This window comes from Mirounga angustirostris, unplaced genomic scaffold (genome assembly GCF_029215605.1).
Source record: "Mirounga angustirostris isolate CCGP_5_RB_7025 unplaced genomic scaffold, mMirAng1.0.hap1 SCAF_1, whole genome shotgun sequence".
Classification (NCBI taxonomy): Eukaryota; Metazoa; Chordata; class Mammalia; order Carnivora; family Phocidae; genus Mirounga; species Mirounga angustirostris.
Genome location: NW_026991709.1, coordinates 107,612,955 through 107,634,926, shown reverse-complemented (window position 1 = coordinate 107,634,926; position 21,972 = coordinate 107,612,955). Strand labels below are relative to the sequence as shown.

The 21,972-nt window shown below is 35.2% G+C and overlaps 1 protein-coding gene across 3 annotated transcripts in view; it reads right to left on the bottom strand.

Moving 5' to 3' along the window:
* The window catches only part of DHX36 (DEAH-box helicase 36), a 50,879-nt gene that overhangs the window by 12,754 nt on the left and 16,153 nt on the right, over positions 1-21,972 (bottom strand). For all 3 annotated transcript variants that reach the window (XR_010410007.1, XM_045903510.3, XM_064586103.1), the window contains exons 7-17: positions 21,470-21,544; positions 21,157-21,323; positions 19,659-19,740; positions 15,782-15,922; positions 15,425-15,527; positions 14,967-15,054; positions 11,841-11,896; positions 10,066-10,130; positions 9,238-9,381; positions 6,938-7,055; positions 6,207-6,305 (exon numbers count right to left, since the gene is read on the bottom strand). Coding sequence is in view for 2 of the 3 variants with exons in the window: in XM_045903510.3 (XP_045759466.1) it covers positions 6,207-6,305; positions 6,938-7,055; positions 9,238-9,381; positions 10,066-10,130; positions 11,841-11,896; positions 14,967-15,054; positions 15,425-15,527; positions 15,782-15,922; positions 19,659-19,740; positions 21,157-21,323; positions 21,470-21,544 (1,138 nt within the window). In the remaining variant the exon portion in view is untranslated. The remainder of the gene's footprint in view (positions 1-6,206; positions 6,306-6,937; positions 7,056-9,237; positions 9,382-10,065; positions 10,131-11,840; positions 11,897-14,966; positions 15,055-15,424; positions 15,528-15,781; positions 15,923-19,658; positions 19,741-21,156; positions 21,324-21,469; positions 21,545-21,972) is intronic.

Genomic DNA, 21,972 nt, shown 5'->3' with positions numbered 1-21,972 from the left:
AGCTGGTTAAGTGCCCGATTCTTGATTTCAGCCTAGGTCATGATCTCAGTCAGGGTTGTGAGATCAAGCCCCACGTTGGGCTCTGCTTGAGATTCTCTCTCTCCCTCTCCTTCTGCCCTTCCCTCTATGTGTGCACGCGTGAACTCTTTCTCTCAAATAAATAAATAAATAAATCTTTAAAAACAAAACAAAAACCAGTTTCATTTCTGTGTATCAGAGTCACAAGAAAATGAAAAATCTGTTATGGTAGAATCCAAAAATACCACTGAGAAATGAATCTTTAAAAAGCTCTCATAAAACCCTTACACAGAAATACCAAAATACCCAGAGAGATGAAATACCTTAACAAATGGGATAAATCATGTTTCTGTTTGGTAAGACTCAATACTTTTAATTAAGGCAGCATGGAATTGGTTCAACAAAGACATACAAGAGCACTAAAGCAGAACAGAGTCTACAAATCCACAGACACTAGATCTAGGACAAAAGCTGTAGAACAAAGAGGAAAGGATGAACTTTTCCATAAATAGCATTTAGTCAAGTGATCTACATATATAAAAATTTGGAATCCTACCTTACCAAACACACACATACAAATTAATTGCAGATGGATTAAATATCTAAATGTGAAAGACTAAACAATAAAGTTAAATATATCTTTATGACTCTGGGGTAAGGACTTACTAACATAAGAAAATGTATGTGACTCCATTAAAATTAGAAATTTATCAAAGCACTATTAAAAAGTAAAAATATAGACACATGCAATACACAGCTGTCAAAGGCTCAGATCAAGAGTACACAAGAAGTATAAAATGAACTCCTTACAACCTAACAGAAAAACAGGCATCAATAGTTTATAAAAGAGGCTATCCAAATGGGCAATAAACCTATGAAAAGCTGTCTGCAAATTCATTATGATAATGCAAATTAGAACTACCACAAATTAGAACTACTGCAAACCTATCAGCATCCTCAGAATAAAAGATTCAAGGGCTGTGCGGCTTCAGAGCAATGAGGACTCTCACCTACCACTGGCACTGGTAGAATTTAGTGGTTCAACAACTTTGGAAAACTGTTATCTACCAAAGTTGATATATATATTTATATATATATAAATACACACCTTGAGAGTCAGTGAATTCACTCTTAAATATATGCCCATGAAAATATATAAATATGTGCACCAAGAAAGTGAATACTGAAGATTACTCATACCAGCATTATATGCAATAGCCTCAAACTGGAAATAAGCAAAATGTCTTTCAGTAGTCATATAATAAAACATGGTAAAGAACTGAAATTGAATAAATTTCAGCTAAAAGCAATTATGCAGATGAATTTCACAATATTAAGTGAAAGAATCCAGAACCCTGCTCCGCCCTTCAAAAACATCCCTTATATCCTGTGTGAGTTCATATAAAGTTCATGAAATAGACCAAATTAAACTAAGCTCTTTATAGAAATGAACACTTATATGGTAAAACCATCAAGAAAAACATGCAAGAGATTACCATTAAGGTCATGACAGAGATGTTATCTCTGGGACTGAGGGACAGTGGAGTGACTGGGAAAGGGTAGGATGGGGACCTTTTAGGATATTGGGAATGTTGTTACTTCTTTAAAATGTAGGCTTCACACCAGCAGAAGGAAATAAAGATTAGAACAGAAATAAATGATGCAGAAACTAAAAAAAACCCAGTAGAACAGATCAATGAAGCCAGGAGCTGGTTCTTTGAAAAAATTAATAAAATTGATAAACTTCTAGCCAGGCTTATCAAAAAGGAAAAAGGCCCAAATAAATAAAGTCACAAATGAGAGAAAAGAAATAACTGCTATTATAGAAATACAAACTACTGCAAGAAGTTATTATGAAAAACTGTATGTCAACAGATTGCACAACCAGGTAAAAAATGGATAAATTCCTAGAAATATATAAATTTACCAAAACTGAAACAGAAAACTCTAACAGACCAATAATCAGCAAAGAAACTGAATTAGTAATAAGAAATCTCCCAACAAACCAAAGTGCAGGACCAGATGGTTACACAAGCGAATTTTTTAAAAAAAGTTAATACCTATTCTCAAACTCTTCCAAAAAATAGAAAAGGAAAAATACCAAATTCATTCTATGAGACCAGCATTACGCTGATACCAAAGCCAGATAAAGACTCCACTAAAAAAGAGAACTATAAGGACAATATCCCTGATGAACATGGATGCAAAAATTCTCAGTAAATTACTAGCAAAGCGAATTCAACAATACTTTCAAAGAATCATTCACCACGATCAAGTAGGATTTACTTCTGGGTTGCCAAGGTGGTTCAATATTTGCAAATCAATCAACATGATACACCACATTAATAAAAGAATTTTAAAGATTTATTTTTTTATTTTTTTATTTATTTGAGACAGAATGAGACAGAGAGCATGAGAGAGAGGAGGGTCAGAGGGAGAAGCAGACTCCCTGCCGAGCAGGGAGCCCGATGCGGGACTCGATCCCGGGACTCCAGGATCATGACCTGAGCCGAAGGCAGTCGCTTAACCAACTGAGCCACCCAGGCGCCCTAATAAAAGAATTTTAAAACCATATGATCATTTCAACAGATGCAGAAAAAAACACTTGACAAAATACAACATCATGATAAAAATCCTCAACAAAGTAGCGTTAAGAGAGAACATACCTCAACATAATAAAGGCCATATATGAAAATCTCACAGCTAATATCCTAAAAGGGGAAAAACAGAGCTTTTCCTCTACCTTCAGGAACAAATCACGAATGTCTACTTTCACCACTGTTATTCAACATAGTACTGGAATTCCTAGCCTCAACAATCAGACAACAACAAAAAATAAAAGGCATCCAAATCGGCAAGAAGAAGTCAAACTTTCATTATTCGCAGATGACATGATACTCTTTACAGAAAACCCAAGACTCCACCCAAAAACTGCTAGAACTGATAAATGAATTCAGTAAAGCTGCAGGATACAAAATCAACATATAGAAATCTGTTGCATTTCTATACACCAATAATGAAGCAGCAGAAAGAGAAATTAAGGAATCAATTCCATTTACAACTCCACCAAAAATAAGATACCTAGGAATAAACCTAACCAAAGAGGTAAAAGATCTATACTTTGAAAACTATAAAAAGCTTATGAAAAAAATTGAAGATGACACAAAGAAATGGAAAAATATTCCATGCTCATGGATTGGAAGAAAAAATATTGTTAAAATATCTGTATTACCCAAAGCTATCTATACATTTAATGCAATCCCTATCAAAATAACAAGAGCATTTTGCACAGAGCTAGAACAAACAATTCTAAAATTTGAAGGGAACCACAAAAGACCCAAAGCAATCTTGAAAAAGAAAAGCAAAGCTGGAGGCATCACAATTCCAGACTTCAAGCTATAAAACAAAGCTGTGGTGAGCAAGACAGTATGATACTGGCATAAAAACAGACACACTGATCAAGGTATCAGAACACAAAATCCAGAAATGAACCCGCAACTATATGGTCAACTGATCTCTGACAAAGCAGAAAAGAATATCCAATGGGAAAAAGTCTCTTCAACAAACTGTGTTGGGAAAACTGGACAGCAACATGCAAAAGAATGAAACTGGACCACTTTATTACACCATACACAAAAATAAATTCAAAATGGATTAAAGACCTAAATGTGAGACAGGAAACCTTAAAAATCCCAGATGAGAACACAGGTAGTAACTCCTTGGACATCAGCTGTAGCAATTCCTTACTAAATATGTCTCTTGAGGCAAGGGAAACAAAAGCAAAAATAAACTATTGGGACTTCATCAAAATAAAAAGCTTCTACATAGCGAAAAAACAATCAACAAAACTAAAAGGCAACCTTTGGAGTGGGAAAAGATATTTGCAAATTACATATCTGATAAAGGGTTAGTATCCACAATACATAAATAACATAAAACACAACATCCTCCCAAAAATAATTAAAAAATGGGCAGAACACATGAATAGACATTTTTTTTCCAAGAAGACATACAGATGGCCAACAGACACATGCAAAGATGCTCAACATCACTCATCATCAGGAAAATACAAATCAAAACTACATTGACATTATCACCTCACACCTGTCAGAATGGCTAAAATCAACAATAAAAGAAACAAAAGGTGTTGGTGAGCATGTGGAGAAAGGGGAACCCTCAATGCACTGTTGGTGGGAATGCAAAATGGTGCAGCCACTCTGGAAACCAGTATGGAGATTCCTCAAGAAGTTAAAAATAGACCTACCCTACAATCCAGCCACTGCACTACTACGTATTTACCCCAAAATACAAAAATATGAATTCAAAGGGATACATGGACTGCCCTCCAATGTTTATAGCACTATCTACAATAGCCAAAATACAAAAGCAGCCCAAGTGTCCACTGACTGATGACTGGATAAAGAAGATATGGTATATATATCGAATGGAATATTACTCGGCCATAAAAAAAGAACAAAATCTTGCCATTTGCAACATGGATGGAGCTAGAAAGTATTATGCTAAGTGAAATAAGTCAGAGAAACACAAGTACCATAGGATTTCACTTATATGTGGAATTTAAGAAACAGACCATAGAACGTACAGAAAAAAAGAGAGAGGCAAACCAAGAAACACTCTTAACTATAGAGAACAGATGGTTACTAGAGGGGAGGTGGGGGGGGGGATGGGTTAAACAAGTGAATGGGATTAGAGTGCACTTGTGATGAGCATCGGTGTTGTATGGAAGTGCTGAATCACTATATTGTACACCTGAAGCTAGTATTACACTGTATATTAACTAACTGGAATTTAACTAAAAACTTAAAAACAAAATGCAGGCTTCAGACCCTACTGTTGGCAAGGATTTGCTGGCCTCTATATGAGATTCTGTTGTCTGCAAACGGCTGAGACTGGCTCTTCAATTCAGCTCAGAGAGAGGAAGTCATCTACTCAGGCTTCAGAGTCCAGCTATCCTCTCTCTGGTTGTCCATCTCTACCATAAATAGTTAAGTTGATTCTCTGATTGCCACCTAGCTCTATTCTACTAGATAAAAAAGCAGCAAAGCCCTATTAGAGAAAAGCCTGGAGGGGAAGACAGTGGTAAAACTGTACTCACAACCTCACTAAATCTAATACAAATTCCAACAAGATAATTTACAATGCTTTTTTATTTACACAACTTTATTATGTCAAAAGCTACTACAACGTTCTGATATGGCCCAAATTCTCAAAATTAAATGTGGATGGCTTAAATAAAACTGAAATATGTAAAGTACATCTTCAGCAACCTCTAACACAGTACTAGTCAACAGAACTTGTAGCAATGACTGAAATGTTCTATTTCTGTGCAGTCCAATGTGATACCCACCAGCCACATGTGCTTATTGAGCATCTGAAATGTACAAGTATGACTAGAGATACTGAATTTGTAATTTACTTCAAAATTTAAATTGTCACATGTGGCTAGTGGCTACCTTGCTGGACAGCACAGCTTGAACCACTTTCTCTCTACTCTGAGCATTACCTCACAGTGCCCTTCTCCTCACTCTGGGCACTAACTCACAGCCAGTCCTGTGACTCTTCTGAACACAGTCTTATGCAGGGATGGCTACCAACTCAGTAACTTGCCTAGGACACTGAAACTAGTTTCTCAAAACACTGACTTCATAAAAAGAAACTAAAACAAGACAAAACAAAAAAACTCTAAGAATAAAACGACAGGCAGGGGAATATAAGGCAGCTGTTCATGTTCTTTCAAAAATACAAGAGTTGCCTTTATAAGATGTTCATACTGTCATTAAATTACTTGAATTTGACAAAAGCTCTAAAAACATTACGGTTAATCAGAAGAGTCAATAAACCAACCAAATTCATTTGAAGAATACAAATGAAGACAAAGACCAGTAAATCGAAAGATTCCAAGATTTTATGTAATTTTAAAACAAGCCTATAATAAAAAAAATAATGTGGAAAGGGCCCAGAATGATAAAACTATCACAAAGGTATCATTTTATATCTAATTCACATTTCATACACTGAGCTGAACAGCCAAAGAGTAAATCAAATTTGGTATTATGTATTCATTGGTCTACCTTGCAGTAACGACAGTAAATTTTTTAATCAGGTGGCTTATGTGCACTAACATTATAAATCTACGTTAGAATTTTTAAAAATAAAATAAAATTTACCAGTTCCATCAGGTGTTTTATGGAAAGTGACACTGCTTCATCTGACGGTGGATCCATTAACCTACTCAGAAAATAAGCAATTCCACCTAGCCTTAAAATCTGGGGGAAGACAAATATAATTAAACATATATATATATTGACATTAACAGTTTAGTCCTGCCTGTCAATCACTTGAATAAAGCATCAAACCCACACATTATTTTCAAGTTACTACTTTCTATCACTCACCAACTCTATATTGATGGGAAAAGTAGCTGGTTAAAATCTTAACAATTAAGTTGATTACCAATTATCTTCAAAATAAGAAGGTTAACTGTATCAAAATATATAGAAGATGGTGAAAACTGGTGAGTAGTTTATGATGAAGGATAACACCTTATGATGTAGTAACAGTACATATAGCTAACATTTACTGAACACTTAATATATGCCAGGCACTGTTCTTAGAATTTTATAAAAGCTAATTTAAATAACTTGCCAACTAACAGAACTAGCTTGTTAGGGGAGGAGCTGGGATTCAAACATAGGCAGTATGGCTCTAGAGCGTACATGATAAAAATGTGGTTAGTAAACATTTGAAGGAAGTTTAAAAACAGTTTACTAACACAAAAAAGACAAATGCATGGTAATAATTCTTCCTCACAGATTAATACACTACTTTCTTCTATACTAATGTTGAAAATTACAACCCTACCCTCCATTTACTTCCTTAATTCTCCCACCTAATTTACCTTTATCTGTAAACAAAGTTCTTCCAAAGGAGTTCTTAAAATTTCTGGCAGTTGATAGTCATCCAGAAGGTTTGCTCTAAGACCATTATACAGATGATAGCAATGACCTGGTTGAACTCTTTAAAAATAAATAAATAAAAAAGAGCATTACTAATGACTTTTTAGAACTCCAGAGAAAATAGGAAGCTCCAGGGAAAGTAACCAATATCTATTTCATGTAAGCTACACCATCACTAACTTATTTCCTTTTTATTAATCATATATTCTTTCTCCACATCTGTTTTTGAATAACCCTAGATCCACTATCCCTATGTACTAGTTTTAAGAAATAGAAGATTTCCTCCCCAAACAATAATCTGGTTCCCTGTTTCTAACTTACAGCTGCCAGGCTGCTATACTTAGTAACAGCAGTCTACTTAGGTTTACTTCTATATGCTTTGTGACCATGTAACAAATCCTAGCATTATGTTAACCTGTCTATGTTATTTAAAAAGCTTTTAAATGGGCGCCTGGGTGGCTCAGTTGGTTAAGCGACTGCCTTCAGCTCAGGTCATGATCCTGGCGTCCCTGGATCAAGTCCTGCATTGGACTCCCTGCTCAGCAGGGAGTCTGCTTCTCCCTCTGACCCTCCCCCCTCTCATGCTCTATAGCTCATTCTCTCTCAAATAAATAAATAAAATCTTAAAAAAAAAAAAAAAGCTTTTAAGTATGTGCTATATATAGTGAACTTTCAAAGGGATGCTGGAAATTTTTTAATTGTTAATTTTTTCTTTAGTGATGTGAATGGACGATGCTAAGGACAGATGTACAGAGGTGCAGGTATTCATACGTTTTCACGCAGAATAAATATTTCTATGGGATCTTGCTGCTACAGAATGGGGAGGCTCTTTTCCTATAGGGATAAAAATAAATTCCAAAAATCTTAGCTATTTCTGTCACAAGTCTACAAAGACCCATCATCTATTAATATAACATGCCCGCAGAAACTAAGAATGCCCCCACTGATGGCCCTGTAACACAGTTTGCCCTGGCCTTCAAAATAATTATTGATCAGGCTTTGCTAAAGGAATCTACATCTATAGACCCTACAAGGAATTATTTTCCATTTGAATTAAAACACTGTAATTCTATAGTTAACTTCTACCAAGCTAGTGGGAAATGAAAAATTAGATGAAATACAATACTTCGTTTACTTTATTTCTCTAAATGTTTTAAGGATCAAACCTAAGGGTAGTATGTTTACTATTCATATATAAAAGTGTACCAAATGGTGAATACTTCTTGAATCAGTATCCAGTGGTGGTAAGCCTGCATGAGAAAACCTTAGTCTTGGTGGATCCCGAAATCAAGTTATCCCCCAATAGCTGACAAGAAGAGTACAATTCTTAGAATAAGTCATGACTTTGCATCAAGAGCACCAACTGTATAATCTAATAAACTGTCTCCAAGCTATAATGATGGATAATCTGCAAAGATTACAGCAAGTGAGTCAGAGCTTTACTACATATAAATGTAAAACAAAGCACTGATAAAATTATCTGTAAAGTTTTCTTTCAATTCTCCTTTCCTTACTTAAGTCAACAGCTGAAGATTGACGGAAATCTTTTTGTTATACCTGTAAGAGGCAAAAGAAAAACTCTTTTCTACAATTCCAGACATGATTCTACCACTCATATGAATAAGGGTATAAAAATACTGTGAAGTATGCATTAAGATGAACAATAAGTGCAATTATTTGTGTTAAAGGCAAATCATTTTTCCTACCATTAAAAGAGATGCTTTGATTTCTTACGCTACCACCACATCAATGAGGTAAAGGTATGTTACTTGGGTTTTCACTGGTAACTAATAATGAAAAACCAGTATAGCTGTAAAGTACAGGATTAGGAGCCCAGACTGGAGCCAGATTGTCTGGGTTCAAATCTTGAATCTGCTACTTACACAGCTGTGTGACTTTCAATTTCTTTAGACCTTAATTTCCATACCCTTAAAATGGGGACAATACCCTACCTCATTGCATTTGTAGTGAGGATTAAGCAAGTTAATACATACAAAGTGGTTAAGAAGATAACATGACATTCAAATATTATTACTAGTTATCATGATTATTAGTAATATGTGCTTTTAAAAGAAGAACAGAAACAAAATTATACATAACAGAATAAGAATAAAGAATATTAATTTTAATTAACTATATTGAAGAAATTAAAAGTAGAAAAATCATGAAATAGAAAATTGGGCAGGTATTTCTCCAAAGAAACTATGATTAAAACAGTTTTCAGACAAAGATTCCATCTTACCTTCCAGCTCGACCTTTCCTTTGTTTGGCATTAGCTTTACTAACCCACTCGGCAGACATTGTACTGATGTTGTTTTGTGTGTCGAAGTGTGTTTCTTTTATTTTTCCTCCATCTATCACATAAACTACATCATCTATGGTAATGCTGTTTGGAAAATAGATGTATGAAATATTAAAAATACATCAAAAGCACATAAAATGTCTAACAGGGCCTACAGATACGGATTTTAAAGAATTTTTTATTGACCAAACTGCACCATTATTCCCACATTTACCAACACTGCAGGCATTGAGCATCTATTTGTATAAACAGCATCAGGAGCTGCAGTGGCAGCCAATTCTACAGACCACGTGAAGAATTTATTTGCCCACAGTCAAACTTCACAGCTTACTTGAGGACTTTTTGTACCCAGCTCTGTGGGTCCCAGGGACAGGGTTTAATATCAGCTTCCACAGAAAAATCTGTTTCAACGACTGTACAGACAAATTAATACCTCCAAGGGAATATAAGAAATTTTAAAGGCTATTCACAACTGATTATCAAACAACACGACCCCCAACCAGAAAAAGGCAAAAAGCCAAAATTGACCTCACTCCCACGCTTCTTAAGGCTTTAAAAAAAAGACACTAAAAAGGCTGTTTGTAAAGAGGGCTGAACCATTATAGGATTAAAAAACAAAACCAAAAACCTATGCTCAATGCCATGACTAAATTAAAATACCTTTATGTAAAGAAATTATGAAGTATCTTTTGGAGAGGAAAGAGTGTAAGGTATGTCAATAATTTATGGGGCTCAAAACTAATACAATCCTAAGTAGTTGATATTTACCTAGTCTCTGCAATATTCGTAGCAATTACTATTTTCCGAACACCAGGAGGGGTTCTTTTAAATACCTGTAAGAATAAATAAATTAAAACCCCCAAAGTAATTAATTTCTAATACATTTTTGCAATTAGAACAATTACTTCTACCTACAGATACTGTTCATTTTTAGCATTCTGTGTTCATTCATTTACATCTGCATCTAATATGTGTAGATATATTTTATAGGTACGTATCATTTTCAGTACTATAAAATTCCCTTTTGGTAAAACAAACTAATTCTCCCAGATTTTGGAACCTTATCACAAATAAGATTTCAAATGAAACATGATTATTTGAATTTACAGAATCTTTTTTTAACAAAAGCTGAAAAGTATAAATGTCTTTTTGTGTAGTCAAACTTTTGAGAGAGAGTTTAGTTTAGCAATAAGAATTACGAATTATCCAAAACTAGTAAGGAAGGGCACCAAACAACCAGGCAAATGCCAAACTCAACAGAATGCATGTCTGGTTGTACCACTGTATATTAGCTTTTGAAATCAGACTGAACTAAAAAAAATAAATCTTCAAATGCTGAATCCTACAAACAGCAACCTTCACAAAGCCAGCCAAGTAGAAGACATATAGTCAAGTACCACTTGGCTTTAATGCAAAGAAATGCATAAATTTGTCTCCTCGTTTATAAAAATGATATTCAAGAAAAAATGTTTTCCAATCTAGTCATGTAATCTCTAGCAAAGGAATACATAATTTGCTATTACAGTGTCAGAGAGGAAGCACTTCCACTTTGGATACTTTTCTGTCTGGTCTTTGGCAGGCGAGAATGTCTGGTCTTTGGAATTAAGAATCTTCTCTCTTTACTCTTGTCTTCTTTTAGGTATGCACTCCGTATCTCATTAAACTGGCTAAGCCTTAGTTAGACTATGGTATCAGCAGAAAAGATATTAAAAGTGCCTCAATAAAAATGTCTTGTTACATTTTTTTTTTTGAGAGAAAGAGGAGGGAGAGAGAGAGCATGCGCGTGCACACACACATGCACGCACGCACGTGCTCAACAGAGGGGAGAGAGAGAATCTCAAGCAGCCTCTATGCTCAGTGCAGAGCCCAAGGCTCAGGGCAGAACCCGCCGTGGGGCTTGATCTCACAACACCAAGATCATGACCTGAGTCCAAATCAAGAGGCAGGCGCCTGACTGAGCAACCCAGCCGCCCCTGTCTTGATATATTCTTAGAAAAGAAGTGGAAAAAGTAGAAGGGAAGACAGACAGATTTTCTTCTGATCCATCTCATTCTACCTGGGCCTACAAACACTACAGTCCTGAAAACTATCTTGCCTTTGAGAATGCAGTGTTCATCTAACTAGGGATATCCCTGAATGTGACAAAGACAAAACATTCAAAATCATAACAGCATATTACTGATAAAACAGGAAATCTCATACCTACAAATATACTAACTGTTAAATCAAAATCTCAAACATCAAGCTGTAGTATGTCACAGATAACTGAAACCCAAACAAGTTATTGGTGAAACCAATCTTTACACTTTCCCTAATGTTGATAAAACTAATATTTGTTAATTACCCTCAGTTATTCAAGTTTCTGTGCAATTATTCCCTGAAGACTCATTTGCAAAGGTTCTCAAAGAAGTACTTTTTTATATATGGATTACTACCTGAAAATTCACCTTCAAAAAAATAGAAGAAAATAAAACACACAATAAGCAGCCCTTAAAGCTTTCCTCAATTTGAAAGACAGAGAGGGAATAAATTTAAGAACATACCTGTGTCTGGTTAACTGTAGGCATCAGTGAATGTAGGGGTATAATAAGAAACCTGTCTGAAAATTTAAAAAGAAAATTAAACTTTAAGATAAATTATTGCAGAAAAGCTCCAGCAGACAGATATGGAACAATGAGTTGAGATGCTAATCCACATAATTCTTAATTTATATTCCTATGTATAATCAGAGCAACTTTATTCTTTTTATTTTTTTCTTTCCCAGCAAGTTCTTGCTCACATTTTACTGTCCATTTATTGCACATTGATAAGCATATTCCCCAAATTCCTAAAGAATGCTTAAAGTTAGAAGCAATCTTCAAATTATGCTAGAAAAACATCACTAAAACTCCATTCCCATCATTTAATTGAAGACCAAAAAATGTTGCTTTAATATGAATATAAGTTTGTAGACTCTGGGTGATCCTCACTATTTTAATTAACAGAGAATATGTCATTTTTTATAGCATATTACTTATGAAATTACCATGTCCATTTTTATGCTAAAGAAATAATAGAAACAGCACTGGTTAAATATAATACATTCCAAAAGTGACCCAACATTTTTAAACATAATTTCATAGAAATATAAGAAATTATATTCCTACTTTTTTAAGTTTCAAAATGAAATAGCTCAGGCCATTCATGGTTATTAGCAAATAGGGAGAAAGTCTGGTGTAGTATCAGTGGTGGAAATGAGGGAGTGTTAAGGAAGAAAGGGTAGATTTCATGTTTAGCTATGGTTACCAAAAAAAGGCAACCTCACTTAAATCTCTAGCAAGTGTCCAAATGACTCAAGATAGCTACATGTCCCCAGAAAAAAACTACTGTTATTCAAAGGAGATACGATGTCCCCAGACTCTAGGACCCTATGAATAAGGGTTACAAATTTTAAAAAGTAGCAAAGAGTGGCCAAGCAAGTGACACTGATAAAAAGAATGCTCTCAATTACTTATCTCTGACACAATATGAAATACATCAACTCAATCAATACTCAAGCCAAAAATATTTCCCAAACTGGATTAAGCCTTAAGATGTAACTTTCCAGTTTATAAAAAGCACAGATAAGAAAGGATCAAATGAAATGACACTATAAGGATTCAGATTCAGACAAATCTAGAAAGTCTAGGTAGACCTAGTCTTTTCCACAAGTCATTACCATGGGGAAAGTGAAGAGGGTATGAAAGTGATTATCTAGGGTAAAAGATTTATCTGGTTTCCATTTTTCTGTAGTGTGAACAAGCTAGCTATAAAAGACACTTTCCAGGGAAAATCTGATTACAGACTGGATTATTAGATGATGTTTTAAGAGTTAGGTATTTTCATATAGAAAATTGTGGTTATATAGAAAATTGTCTTTATTTTTAGAGATGCATGTATTTTTTGGGATAACATGATAGCTGCAATTTACTTTAAAAAGGAAAAAAATCAGATCACAAAAATAATTGCTGCACAGAAGTCAATCGTGATTCTCTACTTTTCTGTAAGTTTAAAATGTTTCATTACAAGTTAAAAAAATCAGCAGCCAGGTAAAACAATGAAAGTAAAAATAATTCTGTTGAAGACTATAACTGGGATAAACATAGTTTATAGTGCTGATATTGTGCAACTATAGTAGTCAGTGGGAACAAAGTCTACACTCTGAAGAAATAAGAAAGCTGGTAAGCATTCGGTAAATTGAGTTTCAAGATTTACCTTTCAGTTGGTATAGAGTTAGACCAATTTTTTGCCCCTTCTACAATGGCTAACACAGTATAAGTGATTATTAAGCCTAAATTTTAAAAAATATAACGAGAAAAAAACATTCTTGTTAAACTTTGGGAAGATTTTCTTTAAAAAGAATTGAGCTGGTAGTCAAAGTATAAATACCTCCTTCCTTGAGAATAATTAAATTAGAAAGTTAATAAAGTCAATTACAATAAACTGTTAATATCACACCCTTTCCTCACTCCCTCAGAAATTATAGTATTACATTTTGGTATATCTTCCCTGTATTTTTCTTGGTAAATACATACATATACTTACATTTTTTTAAAATTAAAAGTAGATCATACAGTAGCATTTATTTTTTGGGGTAAGAGGGGCCAACATTAAAAAGCTCAGCCAAAAAAAAAATTCCAGTTGTTTAAAAAAAAAAAAAAATTCAGTTGCACTGTTTAATCATGACTACACTTTTTCTATAGAGAAAGGTTATCACTGATCAGGAAAAGAGAAATCAGTATTTCATTACAGAGAAGTCGTGGTAATCAAATAAAAACGTTTTCCAGCTAGAGAATAGTAAATAACTTTAATTACAGATAATGTCTGGAGGGCATTACTATAGTGGGATTTAACAAAGAATAAAAAATACAGCTTTACTATTTCAGCCAATACAATTAGGTCAAAATATTTTTAGTGTCATGTAAAAATGTGTCAAAAGCACTTCAAAAGATTAAGGTTAGATATTTATAATCAAATGCTAAATAGAATTCGCTTTATATTTTACTGATCTGAAGTTAGCAATTATTCCTGAAAATGCTCTAGCTGAAATTTTTGAGAGAAAAACTGCCCCATGTACTTCTCTAAGACGTAAGAGATTATGTCTCTCAAACATGCTATTAAAACATCAGAATCACCTGAGGAATTTTTAAAAACTACAGATGTTCAAGTCACATTCTTAGATTTGAGCTGAGGATGGGGTCTGAGTATCTAATTTTAAAGAAGCACCACTAGTGACTCAGTTGTATAGTCTGAGCTGAGAAAACACTCAGCTAAGGGATAAATTCAACCTTCTTTTCTGCCCAACTAAATGCAGCAGTGAGTGAAAAAACACCTCAAGCTCCAACATCTTAACTTTAAGGGCTCAACATTATCAGGCAAATTTAGGAAAAGGGGTAAAATATTCTTATCATAATACCAAATAAAAAACTTTACCATATACCTAACACCTTCATCTTGTGACCTAGAACTTTATTTGTAAGAAAGAGAGAGATCCAAGTTTTTAAAAAACCCAGCCTGGGCTTAAAGACGACCAAGTTCCTATAGTAAGGTAGCCTTCAAAGCAATACTTCTAGAAATAAAAGAAAACAACCATGTTACATATGATTTAAGTACTATTCTTGGAATTGCAATAAAATACACTTCTATAATACCTGATTTAAACATCACTTGTGACATCAAGAGATCATGTAAAGTGCTGATATTGTCCCAGCCTGGTAGAAAGACCAATATTGCACCATCCTGTATGGCGGGGAAATAACCATTACAAAAAAAATCATGTAACAAAACACAAAGTAAACTTCTGTGCACATTTAAGTCTTCATTAAAATTTTATTAGCTTAGGAAATTTAGTTACTGATTATAATTGAAGAATACAAGCTCACTTTTTTAAAAAGAGGATTTACAATCCAGATATTTCATTTGTTTAGTCTTTCCTTCAAACAGATCAAATGCCTAAATCTTGGTATTTTGAGATTCCTATTTCTGGTTTCAAAGCAATTTCTTCCATATGCTATTTTTAAAAAGCATTTAAGAAAATTATTCTTCTTTTCTCAGGGTCTTGTTACATTAATACAATTAAAATTATGTCACCAAAAAACAAAAAACTAACCTCTTCTTCCAAAACAATGTGTCGGATAAGGGCAGCAATCAAATTCAGATCAACTTTATCATCATCCATCATTTCTAGAACATCTACAGTACTTGCAGAATACCTATCAAAGTTAAACAGAAAATCATGAAATACGTAATAAAGTTTCCTAAGGTTCAAGTTGCTATAAAATCTTAAAATTAACTCAATCGGCAAATGGGGAACCAATTAACATACAGGAAAGAATGACTGGAATAACAAGTTATGAACAAATTCAAAAAGACAATCTCTGCTTTTCTGTTTTAGTCATTTAGCCTCTGTGCTCTCCAATTAAAACAAACAAACTCAAAGAAATAAAACAAAAAAACCCCCACTTACCTTTTGCGCAGTTCCCTTACATAATCTGGCCAGCGTTCTTTATAGATTGCTTCTTTTTCTTCTTTTTCTTGTCTATTTACATGCCCTTGCATGAAACCCCTCTTAAACTGGGACCTGTGTTCTTTTTGTTCTGGAACATATCTAAAACAAAAACATTCTTAAATAGCTTCACTAGTTGGAAACTCTTCTGGTTTTAGCCAATATCCATGACTTTTTACATTCGGATTTTAAAGAACATTTTCATTATGCTTTCTAGTGAATGCTAATTACATGTTTATTTGCAACTATTCATTAACATATAGAATCTGACATTTTAGATGTCTACCAAAGTATATAAAACCCTCTACCAAAGTATATAAAACCCGCCAGATCATCATTAGCAGTCAAAAAAAAAAAAAAATTAACAGTAGAGTCACTTTCACCTTTTTAAGTTTGCTCTATAAAGTTAAAGATTAAATCCAAAATAATAGTAAATGCCTAGCTGAAGACTCAGATTTTGAATACAGAGTTTCCAAACCTGAGTGCACATAAGAATCCCACAGAGAGCTTATAAAATACAGAATCCTGAATCCTACCCCTTGTAATTTGGATTCAGGTCTGGTTGGGGTCTGCTAATCTAGGAATTTTAATTAGTGCCCCAGGAAATTCAGATAATTTATCTATGGACCTATAAACCCATGCTTGAGAACTATTTAATTCTGCTCAGTCCTACAGTCAGAGCTAAACGGTGGAGTCAGGATCAGTACTCTTAAGTGTCAGTCCAGTATTATGCCATGACTCCAACATACCATAGTGACTGCTAAAACAGGTGCATCTGCCTAAGAATGCCACCTAATTTAAGTGGGTTTGAAGAGGCATGGGGGTGGGAAGAGACAAAAAAAAAAGAAACTAACTGCACTTGAACTCCAAAGCCCCTTAGAGTTCGCCTAGGGAAGAAAGAGCACCTAGATCCAACAGGGGGGTTTGTAGCATAAGCTTTAGAATTAGACAGCGCTGAACTGATGTCCTTGCTCTGCCACTGACTACCTGTGTGACCTTAGACAAGGTATAAGCCTCTACCTTTTGGTTTGCTTATTTGAGAAATTAACACTCTTATAATTGTATTGGCATGAGAATAAAAGAAAAATCCAATAAAATAAAGCACAGTGCCTGACACATAGTAGACACCCAAAAAGTATTAATCCCCTTCCCTATTCAGTACCTGTGACCCAGGATTCCCCTAAGTCTTCGATACATATAGAGGCATCAACTTGAGGTAGGGCAACCTGAGACAGAGATTAGTCCTAGTCAGCAGGATGGACCCACAGTCGTCTCCTTTCCCAGCAATTCCAAAAAAAACAGAGGTAACCTTCAAACCCCCAGAGCCCAAGTGCCCGATGACAACCCTCTGTATCATCTCACCCTGCTTCCTTTCCTCTTACTTCCCTGTAGTGCAGCTGCTTTTCTAGGAAGAGAGGGCTGGGGGCTTCTGCCTGAAAACTTCTGTCCAAGGACTACCCTCCTTCAACTTCCCTCTTAGGGCTGACTAAGGGCTGACAAGCGCACAGCCACCATCTTTTTGCTTCAAGAGATCCTTCAGCTACAGTTCCCTGAACATTCTCTGCCTTCTAGGGAGCTTAAGAACACAATTCATCATTAAATAACTTTAGAGTACTGTTTCCTGAAACTTCACTTTCACTGCTGTCAAGCTGTCATCTGTTACTCTATTAGAAAATAATCGGTAAATGTGCCACAGTAGGAAGTGAGACGAATGTCAGAATCAAAGGAATGCATAATAAAGCTTACTGATGACAAAACCAGAGCATGAGAGACCAAGACACTCTCTCTCACACTTTTAGTATGTTCTACCTTCTCTGACATACACACTTCCCTCTTTCCTACGGAGTTTCACTGTTTTCCTGACTTGCTCAGTCTATCCCTGCTATATAATCTCATTTCCAGTACATTCTTTACTTCCCCTGGATAGGTCAATCATACTTTATGTGACAGCTTATGTGTCTCTCTGTCTACATATAAGCTCTGAGGATATGTACCAAGTCCTTCCTTGTTTATGCTCAGACCCTAGTGCACAGTGCAAGGCATAAAGTTTAATAAGGATCTGTTAAATAAATGTCCACACAAAATTCAGCTTTTCTCCATGTAAAATATGCTGTAGGATCTTAATGTTTTCACCTTCCCACTATCACTTCCTGGTTCTTTCCTTAACAAGCTGTGGTCTTGAAAAATCTCATCACAAGCGTTTCTACATCTGTCTATATATTTATTCACATGTTTACTAGCGGCCAGGCACTGTACTGTGCACTAGTTACAGAGATGAACAGGACAAAATCCTTGACGTCCAAAAATCTGCAGTCCAGTACAAGCAAATATAAAGATACACTACATGGGCAATATGATCAAAGTGATACAGGAGTCCAGATGAGAAAGCAACTCACTCTGTGAGAGGGTAAGAGGAGGCTTAACAGGCAGTGAAGCTGGGATTTGTTCTTACATAACTGAGTTTATATATATAAAGGGAGAAGAAGGTGGCATATGTAAGTCTAAAAAGAGAACCCAGTATGTAATAAAGCACAAAGTGCTTGAATGAAAGGGCACTGGCTGGCATATTAGGGAATGGTGCATTTAGCATGGGTAGGCCATGAGATGCATAAGGCTAGAAAAAAAAAGATGGGGCCAGATTGTAAAGAGCCTTGGGATGACTAGCTAAGGAATTGGAACCCGATCCTACAGGCTGTTTTCCCAGCCCTTCTCTCATTAAGAAATTCAAATATGATTTGGTATAGTCCCCTGGAGAAGGCTGCTAGTAGCTAATGGCCTGAGTATTGAAGGGATCAATAATTTGGGCTTACCAGCTGAGGTATTCTGCTACAGGCCATGACAAAGCACAGAGGTCCTTAAACAAGTTTTAAAGAGAAATCTCAGGAGGCTTGACTAGGGGGAGAATGCTCACATAACCAGATTTTGTAGGAAACTATACGGCACTCTCGCATATATGTGACAATGAAGACCATAGTGCCAAAAGAAGAACGATTAGCAAAGAAGAGAAAATGAGGACCTTTAATAGAAGAAATAAAAATGAGAAGGCATGTTCAAGAAGAAAGCTCTCAGGGTTTGCATTGTGGGGCAGGCGAGAGTACAGAATGATTTAGACTAAGTTAGTTACTAAGCATGTAAAGCAGTTAACATATCCTGGTACATAACTGCTTGATATTAGCTCTTCTGGTTTACTGGGTGGAGGATCATACCAGTAACCACTGTAAGACACATGATTTCGTTTTAACTTTGGATATAAGACAACATTTTTAGTTGGAAAAATGTGAGGTTCAGGGTATCTAAGGTACCAGAACGCTGCGGAGCATAGAGTTGAGTCCAAATTTAATGTTCAGGAAGAGCTTCTGTTCTGAAAGCTGTGAAACTACAGAACTATGGTCATGGAAATAGGATTGCACAGTGAAACCATAAAAGACTGGGAAAAGGCTAATTAAGAACCCTCAGGGGAAATCCTATTTAAAAGGCAGGCAATGAAAGCCAGCAAAGAAGAATGAAAACCAGGTAGGAGAACCAGAATAGAGGTTTAAGCACTAAGGACAAAGGTTCCCAAACTCTGCTGCCCAGGGATCTTTAAAAAATTCTGATGTCTGGCTACCAGCCCAGACTCTGTAATGTAATTAAGGTACGGAGTGTGAATGGGGCATCTGGATTTTAAAAGACTCCAGGTGATTTTAATGTGCAACCAAGTTTGGGAATCACCGATTTAAAGAAAAACAGTGTCTTAGAAGGAAATGGTTAAAAGAGTTTTTGAGACTAAATTTCGACAGAACAAAAGGTGACATATTAGTATTTTTTAATATCTTTTTATTTCCTAATATTTACTTACCTTATTTTTTCAATTATATCTTCCAAAAGATACTCCACAACCGGAAAAGTAAAACCAGGTATGTGTACCATTGGACAGTTACCTATTATGGCAGACAAAACATAAATCTGTACTCAAATGTTCAAAAAAAAAAAAAAAAAATCAACAGACTCTAAAGAGGCCAATAACTCTCAAGTTCAAAAATGGTCCTGGCACTTTCATAGTTCTACCCTATTTTTTCATACTGAGCTTAATGAGAACTAGCAGTCTACTCTTCACTCACTACCACTTTACTACCAAACTGTACACATACCTCACAGTTCTACAAAGTAACTCAAAATATCAAAGAATAGAGCATTTTAAGTTGGACTCAAAACTCATTACTTGAGATTTATTTCCTCTCCATCATTAGCCAAGATGGTACCATCAGAACCCAAGTTTTACTGAAGTCAACTTAAGAAGCACTACTCCTATGGCACCCAGAATCAGGAAAAGAGAAAACATAGTTAAAAGAAGACCTAACAAATATTAAATTGTTACCTACTATTCTAAAATAACTGTCTCCTGGTACTGTTACTTCAAAGTTACTTATATTTCATACCAAGCAAAACAAGCAGTACACATTGTAAACAAAGACCAACACTGCATCACAGATCAAAGTATCTGAAGTGGTACCACACCTCTGCCTCACCCAAGTTTGAGCAAGTTACTCAATGTTAGTTCTGGATAGCTCATCACACACACGCCAAATAAAAGACATAATACAAGCAACCAATTTCACGGATCTTTGAAGGTCAACTGGACTGCATACAAGAATATTTAAATATTGCTCTATTCCATTTTAATCCCCAGCCCTGCCATTTTCCTCTCCTTCCCCCATGATTGTAAGGCAAGAGAGGCATAATTTTTAAAAAATGTATTCTACAGCTAGTCAAATTTAGTTTCAAATCCTCCCAACCCTCTCTTAATTGTGCAACCATTATAAGGCATACTGTGAAAGACATCTAAAAAATGGGAATAACAGCACTTATCTCACAAGGTGTTACGAAGAACCATGAAGACAAAGTGCCAAATAAAGCACACCTGGCATGCTAAAGGTGTTCCGTAAGTGGTCAGTACTATTATTATTAGCAAACTGCCACCCGAGGCTGTGATAGTACATAAATGTCACAGAACAATCACAAAAAAAAATGTTCAAAAAATTATTCAAAGCTGTGGCTTGACTTCACTGATGCCACCTTAATTATCTGATGGTAGCACCAAAAATCTGTATCTTTGCTTTTACACAGATGATGCTGCCTTTTAAAAATAGGCTCACTTCTCTAATCTGTTGAAACTAGAAGGGTAGTCTCAACTATTTAAGACAACTTAAAATGTTCTCCTGAGTATTTAAAAGAATCGCTAAACCCTCACTTTAACTACTTTGTACCCAGCAATGTATTAGATTTTTCTTTAATTAACTCTAAATTCAGTGGCTCTGTGATAACTTTCTAAAGCAATAATCATAGAATTTACTTACCAAAATACTCTGAAAATTTCTCAGCATTTAAAGTTGCACTCATCAATATTACTTTCAGGTCAGGTCGAAAATTGAGAAGATCTTTAATAACCGTCATTAAAACATCTGACTGTAGATTTCTCTCATGGATTTCATCAAGCACAATATGACTAACACTGGACAAATGCCTACAGCAAAAGTGTGAAGTATGTAACTTAGTATAAAATATAAAAACTGAACCATTCCACCTTAACAGTTAGTAAAATCCAATTTAATAATTATATTTTACGTTAATGTTTAACTAAATGTCTGTCCTGAAGTGAAACATACTCACGAGTCTGACTGGAGCCACTGCAGGATGATTCCTGTTGTACAGTATAAGATAGAACCCTGCTTCCTTGGCAACCGACTGTGAATGAAAGACATGAGTTAACAGTTTTTGGTTTTCTTTAGTAACAAATTACTCAGTACCACAAAAGTTAAAAGAAAACCTCCATTTAAAACTGCTTACAGTTTTAATGAAAATCTTCACAGTTAATTTTTTGGTCATAGGACTGCCTACTGCAACAGAGTAAGGTGAAATACTACATTCAAGTTCACTACACATTATTTTCACTGTCATGATAAAACATTAACGATGTCTTCTTAAAGGCATAACCATTAACATTTAGAAAACAACTTAATACTCAGGGGCCTAAACTTTTGTTCAGTGACTGGAAAGTCAGTTCACGGTAAATGCAATCTTGAGCTCCAGAAAAGGACTACAGAAATATAGTGGAGTGAACTGGGGGTTAAAGATACCAAAATCAATAGGGTGGTGGTACCAAAAGATAAGAC